Source organism: Phalangium opilio, unplaced genomic scaffold (assembly GCF_054372755.1).
Source record: "Phalangium opilio isolate 3A_F unplaced genomic scaffold, DU_Popi_V2 ptg000011l_1, whole genome shotgun sequence".
In the NCBI taxonomy this organism is placed as follows: Eukaryota; Metazoa; Arthropoda; class Arachnida; order Opiliones; family Phalangiidae; genus Phalangium; species Phalangium opilio.
The window spans coordinates 9,933,790-9,953,788 of record NW_028324147.1 but is presented as its reverse complement, the minus strand read 5'-3'; the positions used below and the strand labels follow the sequence as shown (position 1 = coordinate 9,953,788).

The 19,999-nt window shown below is 38.0% G+C and overlaps 1 protein-coding gene across 10 annotated transcripts in view; it reads left to right on the top strand.

The window, feature by feature from the left end:
- Positions 1-19,453, top strand: part of LOC149712049 (uncharacterized) — a 55,496-nt gene extending 36,043 nt beyond the window's left edge. The window contains exons 4-12 of one of the 10 annotated variants that reach the window (XM_089860606.1): positions 1,992-2,040; positions 4,006-4,109; positions 11,180-11,288; positions 15,276-15,591; positions 16,071-16,285; positions 16,505-16,767; positions 16,855-17,145; positions 17,281-18,184; positions 18,542-18,763. In XM_089860606.1, coding sequence (XP_089716732.1) covers positions 2,008-2,040; positions 4,006-4,109; positions 11,180-11,288; positions 15,276-15,591; positions 16,071-16,285; positions 16,505-16,767; positions 16,855-16,903 — 1,089 coding nt within the window. In that variant the 5' untranslated portion in view covers positions 1,992-2,007 and the 3' untranslated portion in view covers positions 16,904-17,145; positions 17,281-18,184; positions 18,542-18,763. Of the gene's footprint in view, positions 1-1,572; positions 2,041-4,005; positions 4,110-11,179; positions 11,289-15,275; positions 15,592-16,070; positions 16,286-16,504; positions 16,768-16,854; positions 18,185-18,541 lie in introns of all 10 variants that reach the window. The other 9 variants (XM_089860604.1, XM_089860600.1, XM_089860607.1 and 6 more) reach the window with 9 other exon arrangements.
- Positions 19,454-19,999: the final 546 nt, after the last annotated feature.

Here is a 19,999-nt window from a genome sequence, read left to right as displayed (position 1 = left end):
ACTTGTTACCTCTCCGTGTGACGTAGTCCAGTAGAGGTTCTGTAACGGCCGTATCTGTGTGTGTGTCTGTCTGTCTGTCCGTTGTTACACCCACGTGACCGCGTTCGCAGTTTGCGTATCGGAGCAAACGTGTTCCCAATTTCCGGACCGCATTGACAGTTCACAGAAATTTGGAAAATTGTATTTCTCTCCGTTGGCTACTCTATATTTGAGTTCTCACACCACCATGTTTGGTCTTCGTCCATCCACCATGAACACCAGTCTGGTACTTTTCTGGCTTCCAAACACCACCATCTTCTATTCTATGTCAATCCCACATTGACACCAGTCTGCACTTACACTTGCTTCTAACACCACCATCCACTGGTCTTCCGTCAATTCCACATAGACACCCATCTGTATCATTGGCTTCTACTCCATTATCATCGTTTGGTTTTAGGATATACGCGGCGATCAGCTAGGGTTACGAGAAACGTCTAGCCTCCCTAAGGTGGGATCGGCCACCAAAGGTTTTTGCAATCGCGCTTTTTTCTTACTATTATAAGGGAAACGATTTCCATATATATACCAGAATTTTTAAAAAATCGGGTAAGAGGGGTACGCTTCAATTTAAACGTCAATATTAGCAATGTTTGAGAAGATAATAGGTATAACTTTATTTTAAACGATTTAACTATTATTAATGCTAATTATTGAAGATTAAAGTAATTAAAATAATTATATTTATTTAAATATTAAAGATAAACCTCTCGTGCAAAGAGAGAGATTAAGTCATTGCCTCCTATATCTACCAAGGCCCGTGCATGCGATATATTTCCTTCATTGCCTCCTATATCTATCAAGGCCCGTGCATTGTGATATATTTCATTCATTGCCTCCTATATCTATCAAGGCCCGTGCATTGCGATATATTTTTCAAAACAACAACCAAAATGGGAAGCTCCTCTCAGAAACATAATAATTTCTTTTCTCTGTATATGAAATGAAAATATGGATAATATTGCGCTCCTTCTTTAATGGTATGAATCCTTGCCTGTCTATTAATATTTTACGTAGGAGTAATACGTTTTTAGCGAAGTCTAGAGAGGATAAACATAAGCGAGATTGTTCCGGGAAAAAAAATACTGCTTCCACTAATGGGTTTATGCTCCTTGTTACTGTTGTATAGAGTAATCATGATAAAAGCTTAAAATATTACGAGAGGACAGACCTTTTTTATCCTCTTGTTTTAGTCTTAAGAGGAATATTAAACATTTATTTTGTATCAAAAAATATTTTTTGTAGCTAAGATTGCTTTAGAAAAATCCAAACGGTTGGGCATTGGTAAAAAAGACATGTGTAAGCAATTTGCAGAGATGATAATTGTTTTACATGTTTTAAATAAGACTGAAGCTTCCACTGTTGTGTTTATGCTCCTTGTTTGTTTGACTGAAAACCATCTAGGTGTAGATAACAGTCAGACCAAAAATTTCAAAAATATATATTTTAAATCTAATCAGATACAACCACCTAGTTGAAAATAGACCTTTTAATTTGCGGGAGCCATTCTTGAGAATTTTTCTTTGCTTGTAGGTACTCAATTTGTCTACCAGTAAATATTTGTGTGTGGAAGTTGGATATTAAGTCAAATTAAGTGGTTTTAAAGAGCTAGCAGGTTTTTGCCGCTTCTTTTTGTGAGTATTTGATTTTTGTATGTAAAACGGAGGAAGATAATGTTGAGAGTAAGGATGAAATGCGGAAGCGCAAAGCGCGGGAAAGGATGAGGGCAAAAAGGTCGACGTTTTCATTGGATACTTAAGGTTATATAATCTTCTCGACACGGAGAGGTAATATTTTGGTTTTCCCAACTTGTTGTGAATATATTACCGACAGGACGGTATTTGTTTTTTCAAAATATGAACCGGTAATTTCACATATCTCTAGGGCAACACAATTCTTTTCTAGTCGTTTTTACGAATTATAAAATTAACATGATTATTTCTTCCTAGCAGTTTTTACGAAATTGAAATGGATAACATTTTTCTTTACTCAACCCGATCTGTAAGTGTTCTACCAATCCAGGATTACTTATTGTAGCTTTGATAGATATGAAAATGTAAAAAATAGTTTTGTAATAGCTAGGGGTGTGCGGGTAGTGATTCATGGGATATCAAATCCGGTTCAAGTTTAAAATCTTTGCTTCTGGGGTATCGAGGTAATTGGGGCTTAGCCGAAAAATGGTTGTCGGGTAGCAGTTGGATATTAGAAGTTTTAAGGAATACCAAGAATTTATTTACTATAAGAATGCCTAAGTAGCGAGATTTTACGCTTCTACTCTTATGCCGGTGTTAGTGGACAAATAAGCCCCACCCCTTTCATGTCCGTCATTGCTCTGCGCTTTCCTATTGGATCCCGTGGGGATAGGTCATACACACGCTATTGACGTATTCCGAATAGAGAAAAAAATCTCGAGCAAAGTAAACAAAAAATGGAGGCTACCAGCGGTGCAGAAACGGTACGCGAATGGTTTTTAATTGCCATTAACAAGTTAGTTAAAGGTTTTGAACCTAACTTAATGGATTTTGAATACGTGTCTCTACGTGAAAATCGTTAGTTCTTTGATTGTTTCTAAATCGAATCAAGTGTACTATGCTTATGATTTCGTGAGTTCCAAAAACCAAACCAAGGCTTAACGAAAAGATAGATGGTGGAAAACATAGAGTAAGAGAAAATATTAAGCCCCGCCTCCGTTTCCAGCCTCCCCCACCCATGAGGGGGGATTGTCGACTATCACGCGCGCACCGGACGCCTTTTTAGGCATTCTTATAGTAAATAAATTCTTGGGAATACTTATCGGGTAAAATGATTATAATTTACATCTGCCAATTAAAGAAAAAATACCTTTAATAAACGAAATATTCAATGAAACTACTGAAAATTTCAAACTTGAAGCAGGGAGTAAGGAACGTTAGAGGGAGTTTTGATCTAATGCTAAAAAAACCGTCATACAGTGGCAAATGGTAAAGAAAGTGGGGGGTAGGAATTTTTACCTCCGTTCCTCAATTTTTGCTAACGCGCAGGCGCGAGTGACGTCGTTTACTACCGCCAGCAGAGAGAATTTAAAAATTCTCTCTGCAGCCAGCGCCAGCTTCCGCTTCCATCGACGGCTGCCCCACTCACTCTGTTCGACTCGCCGTCGAGATAACCGGGAAGCCCGGAAGGCGAATTTGCGGTATCGTTCGGTAGGCGTTATAAAATATTCAACGTTTTAAAGCTCAAGTTTCGAAATTTTTTGAGACATTTACCAAGTCTTCAACTAAATATTATAACATTTTCGTTAAATTTCAACATAAATATAGCTCTGAGAATAAAATTAGACACGAAAACTACACTAAGCCTTGGTTAGATATCATCGACTGAGGCCGAGCGGCGTATCTCGAGCCGCCGGCGGCCGGGCTTGCCGTAACGGCGAGAACAGAAAAATACCTCGTTAAAAACAGATGCACGACGGTTTTTTAATTTGACGCATGCGCGCGGACACCGCGTTGAGTCCCCGAGTCAGCACCAGAGAGAGACGATTTTAGCCACGAATCTAACGAACGCGCCTATTCACTTTAATACTCCCTCTAACGTTCCTTACTCCCTGCTTGTAGTAGGTTATTTCTCTGTTATTTTAGCTTTCTTTTTGTGTTGTTTCTTTAAAAAAATTAGTTTGACATCAAAAATAAAAAACTTTATGGCAGACACTATCGTCTAATCACATTGGATTAAAAAATATTCATCTCAACATAGGATTTTGGTACTGTAATTAAATGGGTGCGCGTGGGTGCGCAAGTGTTACCCGTGCTCCAGGGCTAAAAGAAAAACCGGGGTTTTATTTAAAAAAAAACCAGCCCGCCGGGTTGTATTGGGTTTATAGTTTTTTATCTGTAGCAATACCTGCACAACCCTAGTCCTAGCATTTTATATAAAGTAAAAGCGTTGTTGTTCCCAAACAAGAGTTTTTTTCTTCTTTTACAACTTTAGCATCACGATAAAAATAGGAAAACCAAAACATTTTGGAATGATAGACAAAACTTTTACATTCAGGACTACATTATGGATAAAATGTCCAACAACCATAACTTCAGGTACTGTAAATCTCTTTTATAAAAATCAAAGTTTTTGTGAGTTGAACCTAGTAGCACAGTCGACTTTCCAACTACGTTGTTGTTTCGAGGTTCAACCGACACTGACGAAAAAGCGTCTTTGAACTTTCCTTTATTCCATTGTAATGTCCTAGCCATAAAAGCTTCAACCCAACGGTTACGGAAATAAAGTTTGCTGACAGCAGAAACGGATTTATGTACTATGAACGTTGGATCATAGCTTTAGCCTCTGGTACCATCCTCGCATACTTTGAGAAACTTCGTCTGCTTATATTATGACTCCGCCCACAAAATTCGTATATAACGACTTATAGTGGACGAATACGTCATTATTATCTCTATTTTCGTGGTTAAATATTTTTTTACGAAATTGCCCCAGCCCAGTGGTAAAAAAGAAAATTGGTCAACAATGCGATATGCGATATAACTCCCGATTTAGTGGAATTAGGTTAAGAATATATTTGATGTTTCTTTAAATATCTGGTTTTTCTTTCTTTGTACTAAAATTATTATTGCAGTGCATTTATAAGTTATAATTATTATTTACTTGCCTTATGCAGTATCTATATTAAAGCCCAAAATATAAGAGAATAAGACCGATAGATGGCAAGCACCAGTTTCGAACTTTCGAAATTATAAGCAACTCCCATCAAAACATACAAAGTAGTCGAGGATGGGTAAGGAATTTGCTACGTTCAACGTTCTTCTTACATAAATCCGTTTTTGCTGACAGTGATACCGACCCTAACTGGGCAAACGCTTTTTTAATCTTCATCTTAAGTCGGATTTTTAAATTTTTAAAAGTGGTTTCATCAGCTTTTAAAGATCGGTTACATCAACATAAACACATAAAGCAAATGTCGAATCCTGTTACACCCTTAACATTCTGGGTGATCTTTACACACAAATTTCACTTTCCCAAAGGCAGGAGGCAATCTGAACTCGACCATGAGGGATGAGCTAAAACTAGCCTTTGCTAAGCTTAGAGGGCCAGTCAACTCCACCCCTAAATTAAGGGTGTATCTAGTGGCATTTGTTTAAACGAATCCCAAGCGAAGCCTTTCTTTAAACGTTGGTTTTATCGACTTCCAAAGATCGGTTTCGTCGACATTTAGGGATCGGTTTCGTCGACATTTAGAGATTGGTTTCGTCGATATTTAAAGGTTGTTTTCGTCGAGTTACAAAATGAGGGTTTCGTCGAGTTACAAAATGAGGGTTTCGTCGAGTTACAAAATGACGGTTTCGTCGAGTTACAAAATGACGGTTTCGTCGAGTTACAAAATGACGGTTTCGTCGAGTTACAAAATGACGGTTTCGTCGAGTTACAAAATGACGGTTTCGTCGACACTCACAGGAAGGATTCGTCAACTATTGAACTTCGGTTTCCTCGTTTGTTTAGATATTTTATTAATTTTCTTTCATCTTGGTAAAGGGCTGACTTACACGCAGTTTAATGAGTCGCTTACCTGTCTTGTGGCCGGCTAGCTTTTTTAATACGGTTTTACCGATCACTTAATAGTGGTCTTAGCAATCTTTTGATAGTAGGCTTACCAAAGAGACTTTTTATCGTGAACCAGAGTTGATAGTTTTAAACTTACTAGGCCTAGCCGATAACATTTTTAAAACCACTCGAAACTCGCCAAATCTTAATTTTTAAATCTAACCATAGAAAAGTAAATTTATTAGAAGGATTAAACTTCGTGTACTATTATAAAAAATACAATGCATCTTAAACATTGAAAAATCTCTCCGGTTAATTTAATAACTCAATCGATCAATGCCATTACAACATTTACTTCACGTAGCGAACCTTAAAAAGGAATTGTAAAAAAACTATAGAGTAGGAATGAAGTCATAAATGCCGAGATGATCATAAATCGAGATCTTAGCTATTCCAAATGGTCGGTAGGTAGTTGGAATTGGCCTTGGAACAAACCGTGTCTCAGATGGTAAGGAGTCTCAAAACCGACAGGATCCCTGATATCTTAAGCCGAGTTCTAAAAGTACTATCATCCCCATTCCTATTGTTAGGTCATCACCGCCGATATTAAACCAATGTAAGTAACTGGACTTGTATCAGAGTCGGAATTTAGACAAACGTCCAGCACGACTTGAACCTAAACCGACTAACCCACCTCGAAACGAATCAAAACGGAAGACCGCTCTCTGTACATAAGAAAGTTAAAATGTCTTGCTAATAATCACACAAAATATGAAAAATTCTTCTTTTTTACCTCTCCAATGGACATATCTGTGTGTGTCAACGCGTTCGCATATGGCAAATCGTAGCAAACGTGTTCACAGAAACCAATTTTTACCTCCCCGAGTGACGTATGTCACGGAGAGGTTCTAATTTCGACGTGTCTGTCTGTTGTTACACCCCAGGGGACAGCGTTCGCAGTTTGCAAATTGGAGCAAATGTGTTCTCAATTTCCGGACCGTATTTACAGTTCCCGGAAATTTGGAAAATTGTATTTCACTAACACTGGCTATTACTCCATTGTCGGCCACCATCATCTGGCCTTTTGTCCATCCCACATGAACACCAGTCTGTTCTTACTGGCTTCTAAACACCACCATCTCCTGGTCTTTTTGTCCATCCCACATTGACACCAGTCTGTACTTACTGGCTTCTAAACACCACCATCATCTGGTCTTATTGTCCATCCCACATGAACACCAGTCTGTACATACTGGCTTTTAAACACCACAATCATCTGGTCTTTGTCCATCCCACATGGACACCAGTCTGTACGTACTGGCTTCTAAACACCACCATCTTCTGGTCTTCTGTCCATACCACATGGACACCAGTCTGTACTTACTGGCTTCTACCTCCATCATCATCGTTAAGGTTAAGACATACGCGGCGATCGGCTAGGGATACGAGAAGTCGAGAAACGTCTAGCCTACCAAAAGTGGGGCTTCCACCAAAGTTTCACGCAATTGCGCTGTTCTTATCTATTGTTAAGATTTAAAACCTTTATATACTACCGATGTGAGTGAGGCGAAACAAGAGGCGTATCCTTCATTTCAAACGTCAAAATTAGTCAAGTCTCTCAAGAAGAATGTGTAATTATTCTTTTTCAAAATGACGTAACGCTCAATAAGGTGAATAACTAACGAAGAAAATATATAATATTAATTATATTTATTTTAGCAAAAGCGCATAGATCAGAAAGTGAAGAACATTAAACCTTTCCAGCCTTTAGCAACGGTATTCGTGTAAAATGAGAAGCAAGGGGGGACACAAATGGGTGGTTGGTGAGCCTCGTTTTCAACTACCAATCGAATCAGAGATATATTAGGTCATCGTTAATGTCACGTGACAAGCGGAAAGTAGTTCGCGATGGTAGCGGCTCCTGGGGATAGTGGGGAATACTATTGAGATATCGGCTGCTTAACTAGGCTTAAGGTGCCTTCAGAGAAAAAATAGCAAAATGACTGTTTTTGCCATCTCGCAAAATCCCGTTTTTCAGTTGAAGGTGATTATACACCGACCTGAAATTTTTAGCATTAAAATAACAAATATCCGCCTATAATTTGATATCTTTTTGGTTTTCATAGTTTAAATTTTATTGGTTTTATTTAAATTTTAAAATTGCCATTTTAAAGTTGAGGGGGTCTCAGTTAGAGGAGTTCATACTCTTCCCAAATGAAACGTTTCCATCGCAACAGGCATATAATTTACGAGCACAGGATAGGCTATCCATTGATCTATGTAAAAACTAAATCGGCCTTACCATTAAAATAACAATTTGTCTTAATCGATTTACTCAAAATATCTGATTCGGTATTTTTAAGATTAAAGCTAGAGCTTTTATCGCACAATAAAAAAAAATACATCATTGGATGGATCATGATTTACCGATAATTTTAAGCTCTCTTTTGTAATTTTGACATAAAAAATCATTGATCTGAACTCCTTCATAGATTTCTCGTAATACATTTCAGTGCTAAAACTTTAGGCAACTAGTTCGTATATTTTCCGTAGATGGCAGGATATAAGTAGTGATTTTTTTCAAGGGGGGTAACAAGAGGGGTCCGTAGTCTACAGACTGAAAGACGTTTACCAATTAAGGGATGTCGGCATCATGTCGCACGCACCGGCGCCTTAACCCACAGTACCCACCCCTCACAGTAAAGCACCCAAACTTTGGTGTCAGGTGGAAGAGAAAAAGACATACAAAGCACTTACCGGGAAGGGGGGGGAGAAAGAGGCGAATTTTGAAAGACCCTATGCACAATTATTGAAGAATAGGCGATATCTTCTTCTTCTATTTCCCGTCCCACTTTTGCAAGTAGAACAAGAAAAGGCTTATACAATATCACTAGTCATTTCTGAAAAGTGTAAAAACGGAGCTCCTTTCCTAAAATTTTCCTACTTTACCTAAAAACAAATGGCTAGAAAAAACGGAATCGTAATGAACAGTCGGAGCAAACGGGCTCAAAAAATTAAATCATTCCATCGAGATAAACGGGAAAAATTATTAATACAAACATCAGATTGTACTGAACTTATAAACTTACAAGTCCCAACCAACCATGTGAATGAAATGTTTACATTGTAAAAAATTATGGTGTATAAATAGTGCCATAATGGTGTTAGAACAATGTGCACTATTTGTACACCTTGACAAGGTGCTGAAATAGTACGAAAATAGTTCGGTATTTTAAAAACACCATTAGCTTAAACGAATGGTGTAGAAATGGGTTTATAAAACATAATTCTTTAAAAGGTGTGCAAATGATACCTTAATTAAATAAAATAACCCTATCGAATCCCCCATTAAATGGTGCTCAAATGGCATAGAATTAGTGCGATATTTTTTAAACACCATTCATTAAAAGGCGCATAAATGATACCTAAACGATATAAAATAACACCTTCGCAAGGCCCATATAAAAGTGTTCAAATAATGTGAAAATAGAGTAAGGATTTCCCACGTCTATCCGATTTTTCTGAAGGCCATTCAAATCAACACGTGAACACAAAATAAGATTTTATGGATAGTGGGGGGGGGAGGTGTTAGCTCTAGAATAGAGGCTCATTGGAAAAAAGTCTAGTTATTGAAATGCCCTAAAATAGGTTGGCGCCCCATACTAATAGTAATACATAAAGCACTTTACCCCGGGTGCGCGAACTTAGACGCGGGAAGGAGTAATGCCGACCATCTCTGCTTTCTCCCCTATCCCACTTTAGAAAGTCGAGCAAGAAAACAAACAGATACTATCGCTATAGGCGATTACAAAAAGTACGTTTCACCAGGTTGGGGGCGCGGATGTGAAGAAAGCCCGCGAGAAAAGTTTTGGTATAGGGAACTTTCTCTTTTGTTCGATTTCAGGGGTGGGGTCGGGCTCACTGATAATTCAAAGGGTTTCCACGAATTTCCTTTCTATACGATCCAACAACTTCGGGTGTCAGAACCCAGGAGCGTCGATGTTATAAACATAGGTTTTTCCTTCGCTGTAAAGAGCTCTGGTGGTCTCAACTTTAGTGGGACAAATTATAAAATAGTCAAATGTTTTGCAAAAACGGACCACTATTGCTATTATTGAGCCCCTAGCGGAAAAATTTGTAAACTTTTTTCTCTGAAGGCACCTTAACGGTTGTTCTTTAGCGCTCTTTCGGTTCAATCGTCGTGGAATTTTCAAGTTTCGTTAAGTTGAATTTTGATATTGTTTTTCATGCATTCTATTGCACCTTTAAGTTTTCCGTCTTTATCAATCAGGAAAAAGTCATCCTTTTCGTAGCTTTCTAAAATGTTTGCTAAATTCAAATCTGACATTTTGACAAATGTGCCGATTCCCGACTACCTAAATGACTAGATTATATTAAGCCTTGGAATTAAACTATAGCAGACGACATGAAAATAAAGAAATAAGTGAACTATATTTTCGAGCCAACTTACGCATGTACCTTGTGTAAAACTACGCGAAAGTAACTCTCCGCCGCGGCATAAGACCAACTCTTCCCGTCGCTCTGTAAGGGGGACGGAAATTTTTTATCGACTATGGGGGATCTCATTTTTCACGTTGCGGTTTAGGCTTCTCGTTCTTCACTTTCTGGTTATCTATGCGCTTTTGATTTTAGTATTTAAGATAATCTCTTTTCTCAACTCAAAATTAATACAGAAAGAGTTAAACAGCAGTCTATGTGTTTGTCTTAAAGCGTCCGTCCGTTGTTACACTAGTGCGCTGCGTTAGCCGTTCGCCTTGTGTTGATGTGTAAAGAAATTCTATAGAACCTTAATATTCCCTTTTTCTACAATATAAAGTGAATATGTGGAAATATTTTTCGTAATTATGATGCCTTTATTAGTTTTGTAGCTTGAAAGCTCTTTTTCATTTTGATTTTCCAAGGATATTATTTAATATTATTATTTGAAATGTGATGAAGTACACTAAGGGTTTTGATTTTCGTGTCTGTAATGAAGAGGCATTAACGGTTCAGAGTGAGCCGAAAGTACACGTATAAATAATAAGGTCTAGATTTTATAATAGAAGAAAGTACCATGGTGGCAATTCGAGGGTGAAACGAGACGATAGTGTTTACGCTGCTAAGCAGTTCTGAATGTAATAATGTGAATATAGGGTTAACAGTTGAGGTGTTGAGAATTGGGCCTTCAGAAATACATAAAGGTTATATCTCTCCAAAATTTTTGCACTCCATTTCCTGTTTTTTTCCCCATTGACTGATTTTCATGTGTCCAAGGCAAATCCTTATTGGATATAAAATGTCGTCTGCTTTACTGTATATTCGCTATGCTTGGAATACTGCTTAAATAATACGTAAGTTTTTACTAAAAAAAAGAAATAATTCTATATCTATGTTAATAAGTTTGTAGTAGTAGACCTCCTATTGACTCGGAGAGGTAAAATTTTGGTTTTTCCAACTTGTTGCCTTCTATTCCGATCGTTAGGATTAAAAAGTACGTGGCGATAGGGTAGGGTTACGAGTAACGTCTAGCCTATAAATTGCGGGTTTTCTTATCATTTAGACCCTAAATTAACAAAACTTATTATTATTTTTGTTTTTAATTTCTTTCTAGTTCTAAGTATATAACTCGAGAACAAGTTAAAAGTGGTTTATCACAATTGAAAGATTCAGTTGTAAATGGAAGTGAAGTAAACTACCTGGAAAAAGGAGTCAGGATTGGGGTAAGCTTGTACTCTTGTTTGTTCTGGACAGAACACCTTTGGCTACGAATAGAACTGTTGAGACGTGTCAAACGAAAGAAAGCTTAACTAAGGTCATTCACTGTAAAAAATACTATCAAGTACCAACGAAGATATTTTTTATGCATCCCCATAATATACCTTTGCCTAAAGATATTGTAATGTAAACTACCTCTTAAAGAGTGGATTTTTTAAGACAAAAAGCTATAGTGTGATATCGAAATAGGTATCATTTACAAACCAATCGGAATTATAATTCAAAATTTTGAAATGTACTTCTTATTTGAAAGTATAGTCGTCAGCAGAATAGGGTCATGGCCCACCTTTGGATTCTTGCTGTCGTAGTCGTAAGAACTTGCTTGATGTTTGCCAATAGTATCGCTAACGGGATGCGGTCGGTTAATATAGTGAACTTCCTTCCCAGAATGTACTCGCGGAAACGTATCACTCCGAAGACCAGAGATAGTGCTTCCTTCTCAATCTGGCTATAGTTCCTTTCAGATGAAGATAGGGTTCTTGAAGAAAATATGATGAGCCTTTCGGAAACGTCGGTGTCCATGTGCAGTTCCGTCTCCCACTTGTGGAAGCGTCTGGATCGTAGTGTATTAGTACTGTACATTAGGAGAAGCGAGGGTTTCTTGGGCTTCGAAAAATTACTTGTTAGCTTCGTCCCACAATCAAGGCTATTCCTTGCGACTAAGCTATACAGTGGATTTAGTAGGTCGAACATATAGGGTGCAAATTTAGAATAGTAAGTTACCAATCCGAGAATGGATTTTCCTTACGCTAGGTTTATAGGTGCTGGTGCTTCTCGTGTCGGGCGCAATTTCTTTTCCAAAGGTAAAAAACCTCTGGCATTCAGTTTGTTTCCCATATACTCAGCTGAATTGGCCACAAAAATACACTTCTCCTTGCGAAGTTTCAGCCCGGCTTGTTCCATCAGGCCGAGAACATCTTTCAGGTTTTTGTATTATTCCTCGTTGTCCACGCCCGTGATCAGCAAGTCATCTTTAAATGTCGCTACGTGTGGAATGTTGGTTAGCAGGTGCTCTACTTCCCCTTGAAAAACAGCGGGTGCCGATGATATTCTGAACGGTAGTTTTTTGTAGCGATGTAAACGTTTTGGAGTGGTAATGACAACCAGGTTCCGTGATTCTTCGTCCAGAACTGGTTGTAAGCGTTTCTTAGGTCCAATTTCGATTTTTTTTCTCCGTTGAGAGTAGCGAACAGCTTGTTTACTTTCCGTAAAGGATATTGCTCTATCTGTGCGGGCCTTGTTGACGGTCAACTTGAAATCCTTGCCGATTTGCATCTTTGGCTTTAAGTACTAGAACAATTGGCGCTGGGGTTTGGCCGTCTTGACTGGTTCTACGATGCCTACTTTCTGGAGCCTTTCTAGTTCCTCGTGAACCAACTATCGGACCTCGAACGGGACTGGTCTTGGTTTAACTAGTCTGAGTTCGTAATCCTGCCTTTCCTGTAGGTGCACTTAAACTCCCTTCAGTTGTCCAAAGCCGGGTGCGTGCCATGAGAATATTTCGTTGATTCTTGAGGTACTGGAAACGTTTGAAATCGAGGCGCTGTTGCAATATTTGGGCGGAGTTAGTTTAAAAGCGTCTCTAACATTTCTGCCACAAATACTTGGTATTGTCTTAGAAACCCGATGGCAGGAAGTGTCAAAACGACATCCTCAAAGGAAACTTCGACCGTGGTAGAACCCTCCTTTGCTACGGGCCTTGTAAATCGGTGTTGGTGAATGATCCTGTCAAAAGTCGATGCGTCTTGGAAAGTCTGACTGGTTAAGAGCTCGCAAATTTTGAAACGGGTGAAACTGATCTCCATGAGCATTCTCCAGACCGAAAAGTGGTTAACTTTAACCGTTGCGGTTATTTATAACGTTTTTAACATCGTGTAACGAATCTCAGTATTGTTTTTTAAGCACTTAGGGTCGGATTCTACTCAATGGATATTATGAAAAGTTAGCATTGAATCCGAACATAACTTAAGTGCATAACAACATTACTGATTGTAGTTTCACGAACTGAATGTAAAAACGGATGGTGTTATGAAATAGATAACAATCTTGTTGTTGAGATCGTCACAGTGTGATTTCGAACGTATGGTAATGAAATATGGCGTATACCAATGCAGAATATGCATGTTACGTGTGAAATGTCTCTGGGCAATTCAGTAGTGGCACAGAGACAATACCAGGAACAATATCCGGATCGTCGTTTACCGAACCGACGTACACCCGAGGCTTTTCAGAGGTGCTTGAGGAACATCTGGCAAGTACAACCCTACCACGTTCGGGATCAAGACGTTCCAGAAGGCACGTAAGACATTGAAGAAGGCGTGCTTACCATGTTCGATGAGAATCCCATTACAAGTACCAGACAAGTTGGACGATGATTAGAAGGTAATCACGTTTTAGTCTGGAGAATTCTCCGTGGACATCAGTTTCATCAAAATCACAAGGTGCAAGATCTAAACCGGCAGATTATCCATTAAGGATCGACTTTTGTCAGTGGTTTTTGGCTACAGTGGGAGTCAATTGACGTCCACACGTGCTTAGTAACAGATGAGGCTCATTTTTCGTGATATGGTATTTTAAATTTTTACAACCTAAACGAATCGCTGCAAGTAAACCCAGACGCAACTAGTGTTAGGAGTATGGTGCGGAATTGCACTAGGGATGTCAAAAACCGCCCGGTTTAACCGAAAACCGGTTTTTTCAATCCCGGAGCACCGGTTTTTTTCGGTTTTTTAATTCTTTGGTTTTAACCGGTTTTTTAAAATGAAAACCGAAAACCGAATCGGTTTTTTTTAATTCACAGAATTTAAAGTTTTTCATTTTCGTCACTTAATGTTACTTAGCTTCGGTTGGCTGCTAACAATCTACCACCATGGAGCAATATCAAAGGAGACATAGATACGTATAATGCAATTTTAATGGAACTTTCGTTCTCACTCCAAGAAAATTACTCCATCTATCGAGTAATTATTCATTGGCCTATTCTAGAATGCCAATGCAAAACGGCATTACTTAACACCTATTGGTACTAACTACTCTTTACTAATATTTGGTCTTTGAGTTTACGTTGGAGTATCGCATTTTTCAACATTTATCATAAACGACCGGATAAAAACCGGTTTTTTTGTCCAGTTTTTTGAATCGGTTAAACCGGCCATTTAAATTAACCGGTTAACCGAAAACCGGTTTTTTTCTGGGAAGTTGACATCCCTAAATTGCACCCATTTTCTAGGTCTCCATTTTCTTATATCCAGACTAAATGATGAGGCATATCTCACGTTTTTAAGAGACACTTTACACGAAATACTCGACGACATACCGTTAGCAAATTTCAGTCTTACAGTTAGGGAACATTTTAATGCTCCGTTCAATAGGCCTTTACATAAAATCTTTATGTTGCCGGGGGAAAAAGTAGAGACGAAGGCTATTCTTCCCTCCCGCGAAAAGAAAATGTTGCCGGGGGAAAAAGCAGAGATGAAGGGCGTTCGTACCCTCCCGCGAAATAATTTATAGAAAGGCCTATTTTAGGTGCATTGGGCAAGGAGGACCAGTTGCGTTGATTTAGCTTTACTTTACCAGTGTAGGCATACTTCTACCCGTTTAATAAACTTCTGCTGGGTAAAGATACAATAATGTTGTTTGATTGAATGCTATTAGAACTGTCTAATAATTCTAAAGAAGTTGATTTGGCTGAATACATTTTCGTCCAATTTTATTACTATTTCCTGGTTTTAGGGGCCATTTTTTGGAGGGCCATATCTTCGTTACTAAATGTTGCAGGCCTCATGTTCTTTGACACTTTAAAATCAGATTGACCCCAAAAAGACGCCCTTTAATTTATGGCTGACTAATCAGAAGTACCCTGTATAAAAAGTGTCAAATGCGATTTCGTCAGTTATTTTAAATGATGAAATTAGTTTACTTTTTGCTTCCAGATTATTCACACCTTTTTTATGTTTACGATGCCACAACCATCAACTGTGTTGAGCTATTATTTTATTCCACCGAGTCTTCATGCTAAAGTGGGAATATTAACTTGCGACCCAATTAAAAAAGGAGTCGTGACTCGTGAATCTGAAGAATTATCCGTTCAAGGATTGGACGATACAGTCTGGCTTGTTTTAGTTATAACTATAATTTTGATGGCATTCCTTTCAAGATTTTTCAAGGAGTTTTCATTTCCAAATGTTAAATCCAAATTTCAAAAATTTGCCAACGTACTTTGGTATTTCGTAGCAACCCTTCTTAGTGGTGATACATATTTTTAAACTTTTAAACTAAGTATTACAGACAAAAACTCTACAGGGCGTTCCAATAAAGGTGGTACAACGGGTTTTAAGGGTGACTTTGAATCGAAACTATTGTGTGACATTTTTTCGTCCATGCCACCAATTTACGAGTTATGATAAGGGTATTTTATGGATGGTCCTTTAAAAAAAATAACTTTGTCTTTAATTTTTTATATTAAATTTAAGATGTCATCCCTAAAACACTCTGATCATAAATTTTAAACGGTAGCCCGGATATTAAAATATAATAGACTTATGGTATTAGAATACATTCCCTCAAAATCGCTCATTGAAAACTTCGGTCCCACCACTCATTTTGGAACCCTGTATAATCCATGCTACTCTCAAGACGATATGTCTCTGCATTCTGTAATCCATTATCAAATATGTGATTGTTGAAAACGATAAATAATTTTTTGAAGCCACCTCTTTTACTTACAGGAAGTGATTTACAAACAATATATTTCGCTACCCGAATATTTGTTGGCACTTGGATTCTTCTTTCGAGTATCATAATGAGAGCTTATAATGGAAGCTTGAAAAGCGATCTCATTACAGACAGATCAAGATATATTGACTCAATTTGGGATCTTTTATCGAATAAAAAACTAACACCAATAACAGCACAGGGATCAGTGGCTTTATTTAAAGCAAAAGTGAGTTTCGGTTCTTAACTTCTTATAAACCTAAAAATAATCATACGCATCTCCATCGACATGGCTTTCATATAATGACAATTGAAACTATAACCCCCCAATCTTGAAAATTGTGTCTTTGACGTAAGATTTTGCAATTTTTTTCCGTGGAGAGTAAAAACACTTGTACAAAACCGGTCTTGAAGTTTAAAAGCCTTATTAAATTTTTCTTTCCAAAAGGAAATGCAGAAATTAAACGACGCCATGTTTACTAATTTGATGGAAAATTTTAAACCTATTCCTTCAAGAGAACTATCAAAAGTGTACGTCTGCGGTAAACACGCTATTATTCACGACGTTGATTATTTGATGTACCTTGTTTCCTGGCCACGATTTTCCTCTTGTTCATGTCACTTGGGGACTGAGAAATACTTTCCTACTTTCTACGCTATGTATTTTTACAAACATACGCCACGAAACGTTTTGGAAAACGCCAATTACATGTAAGTGCATAAATTATATTTTGCGGGACTAACTCTTATGGACTTACTTTAACCTCGCTTTTATCTCATTTGTGTGGTGCCCTCGAGGGTGCCCTGCACTTTTAAAGCATCTATAATTTCGAAAACAACCAGCTAGTAAACATTACCTTTTAAGGAAGCACAATAAAACCAGGGAAAATGGTAAAGGGTTTGAAGTAGAATGGCCGTTTGACTATTTTAATCGCCGGATGAAAGTTTGGCAAGTAATAGCAAACACAAAGTACTTCGCGTAAAATACTTATCACGGAAGTTCACAATCATTTCGAAAACCTTACATCGAGTCCCAATGGATCCTCTCGGCAACACCATGAGGACGCAAAAGAAATCAATGGCCACGAGGTAGATATCCCATTCGTGGCACGGCAATGAAGGTTATAGCTATAGACACCGCTTCTCGTCCTGACCATGTGCTAATGCGGGCGGTAAAAGAAACCAACAGTCAGAACTTAATCGCAATGATTTCCACCTTGATAGATAGATCGTCATACGTTCCTGCGTCCCTTAAATGTGCTGTCCTTATATATATTGCCAAAAACATCATTAATGCCCACCTTTCCGCAAAGGACTTCGTGCATCCCTCCCAACACAGTTTCCGTGCCCGTCGCTCTTGTTTAAGGCCTCTCACTCGTGGATCACATGGCTAGACTATGATGGGCCATTAGATGTCATCTACCTAGATTTGTCCAAAAGTGTTTGATACCATCCCCACTCTGAGCATTTCCGAGGGTCTCGTAAGTGCTGATATTTCCATTTTGGCACTCAGTTGGTTGGCCCTCGTTTGTGACTGGCCGCTTGCAGAGTCTTGTCGTTAAGGGTCATATCCCCCCGCCTTCGGTCCTTCACATTGGGGTTCTTCAAGGGCCTGTCTTGCGGCTGCTCCTCTTCGGAGTGTCCCTTAACTCGCTTCCGGCTTTAGTCAGAGATTAGGGTTGACATGTATGCCAAAAAGGGGTTTGAGGCGAAGTTCTTTGAACCGAAGCCTGCAGTTCCCATCCCCCATGGCATCCTTCGTCAAAGTATTCACTGCCGGATGTTTGCACTTCAACTGCAGCTCTGGCTCGACATGGATGGCAGGGACAAACCAAGGAGTTTGCCCCAGGTTCATCCAACACTAGGGCGAGAGAACTGCTTGCCCTCACCAAAATCCAAATCTGGCTGGTTACCAGTTTCTTCACTGGACACTGTCGGCTTAATAGAAACCTGCATTTAATGGACATCGTTGATGACCCGTTCTGCAGTGTGGCAAAGGAAACCTCCTCCCATATCCTCTGTACCTGTGACTACCTCGCGGCCCTGAGGTTTCAGCACTTTGATATGCATTCCATGGAACCTGACCAATTCTCCTCTGCCTCGGCTAATCGGGAAACGATAAGACTGTGTAGGCTGCGGATGAACAAATACATCCTTTCTGGCGGTAGTGGCAAAACGATTTGGAGAGTGACGCATCGCTCTCTCTTGCTTTGCAGAAAAGCGCCTTAAGACCCTCAATAGTATTAGTTTTACCAATTTAGTTTAAAAATTTGGTTTTGGGTTTAACTAAAAGGATTTTAGATATGATAAATTATGTTTCAGGCATAAAAAAATTATATTATGTATAACCATTCCTTTAATGAGAGATTGTACGTTGAGAAAGTATAAGCCCAGCCTCATTTTACGAAGCACGATACTTCGTCTATTACTTTTAAATTTGTATTATTTGATGTTTTAATCATGATGACGTTTATATTGATTACAGAATTTTGAGATATGTTGAAACAAGTCAACGCACAAGGAAGACAATCAAATCTAGATATCATACGAATAAGTTATTGATGAAGAGAAAGAACCAAGCAGTGTTTTCTACAATGCTTTTTGGAACACTTAAACCTCTTTTCAAAATATACCTTTATGGGCATTTATTAGCAATTGGTGCACTTGTCATTGAACTTTCTTTCGGATTTTAGTTTAAACGGTTCGAGTAAGTTTTAAAGTATAAACCTCCATTAACGCCATCGTGATTAGTTTAAGGGCTGGCTTTTATTATGTTCTCATTATTTTTATCAACTTCGATTCTTTGGTAGAAAAATAGAAAATGATTATTGTCAAAAACGGATTAATGTCATAAGAACCATCTTTCTTCATCATTGAGAAACTTCATCTGCTTATATTTTGGCTCCACCCACAAAATTTGTATATAACGATTTCTGGTGGTCCAAAATTTCATTCTTATCCCTATTATCCAAGTTAAATAATTCGTTCGGAAATTGTGCCAGTTGTAAAAGATCAAAGCGGATTACAATGCGATATAACTACCTATTTAGTGGAATTAAGTGTTAAAGTTAAGAATATATTTAATTGATGTTTCTTCAAAGAGCGGTTTACGATTGATATCACAGTATCTTTAAATTATTATAAAAATGGCGCTTAGCTGAATGGGTTGTTTGGTATGTTAAAAATAATAATATAAGTAATTGAAGACAAATTATTTATTTTCTTCACTATTTTTGTGTAGTACTACTTATTTAATTTAGAAGGATTATTTATAATGGTGGTTCTTTACCTACCTTAAGTATGTGCTTTTTCTTGCTTTGTACTAAATAAAAAAAATAAGTTATAATTGTACTAAAATCATTATTGCACGACCTAATAAATTACCTTTTCTCCTTTAGATGATTTTTTAATATAACTCGTCTAACGATAAAAAGCTTCAATGCAAAAAAAAAAATGGACCGCATGTCTAGTTTTCCGTGAAAAATAAAATCAAAATAGTAGGCCTAGTCATATTCAAGTCTTGTAACCTAACATAAGGGACCTGATTAGTTTATATGACTATTTTTAAAGATGCTTTATTGTTATAGCTCAACGTCAATTATTCAAAGTCCAAAAATTGTACAAACACTAAATTTTAGAAAGAATCATCATTGTTGCCATTTAATTAACATAATAATTTTAGCAGTAGTTTATAAATAAGAGAACAGGATGGGTATGAATTTGCCATGGAGATAACATGGGGTATTATACCCTGGAAGAAAATTAACATTGGGTATAAAAATTCGATGGTCTCGAATTTTTCCGAAGCGGCTGTTTGTGCACCTTGGACGGCACGGAGAGTACGTAAGTTTCTGAATCGGCTCTCTTGGACGGCGAAGAGAGGAGAGAGATACCTCTAGTATCGTTACGATGAGATGATTCTGCCTGCCTTTCACCCAAACGA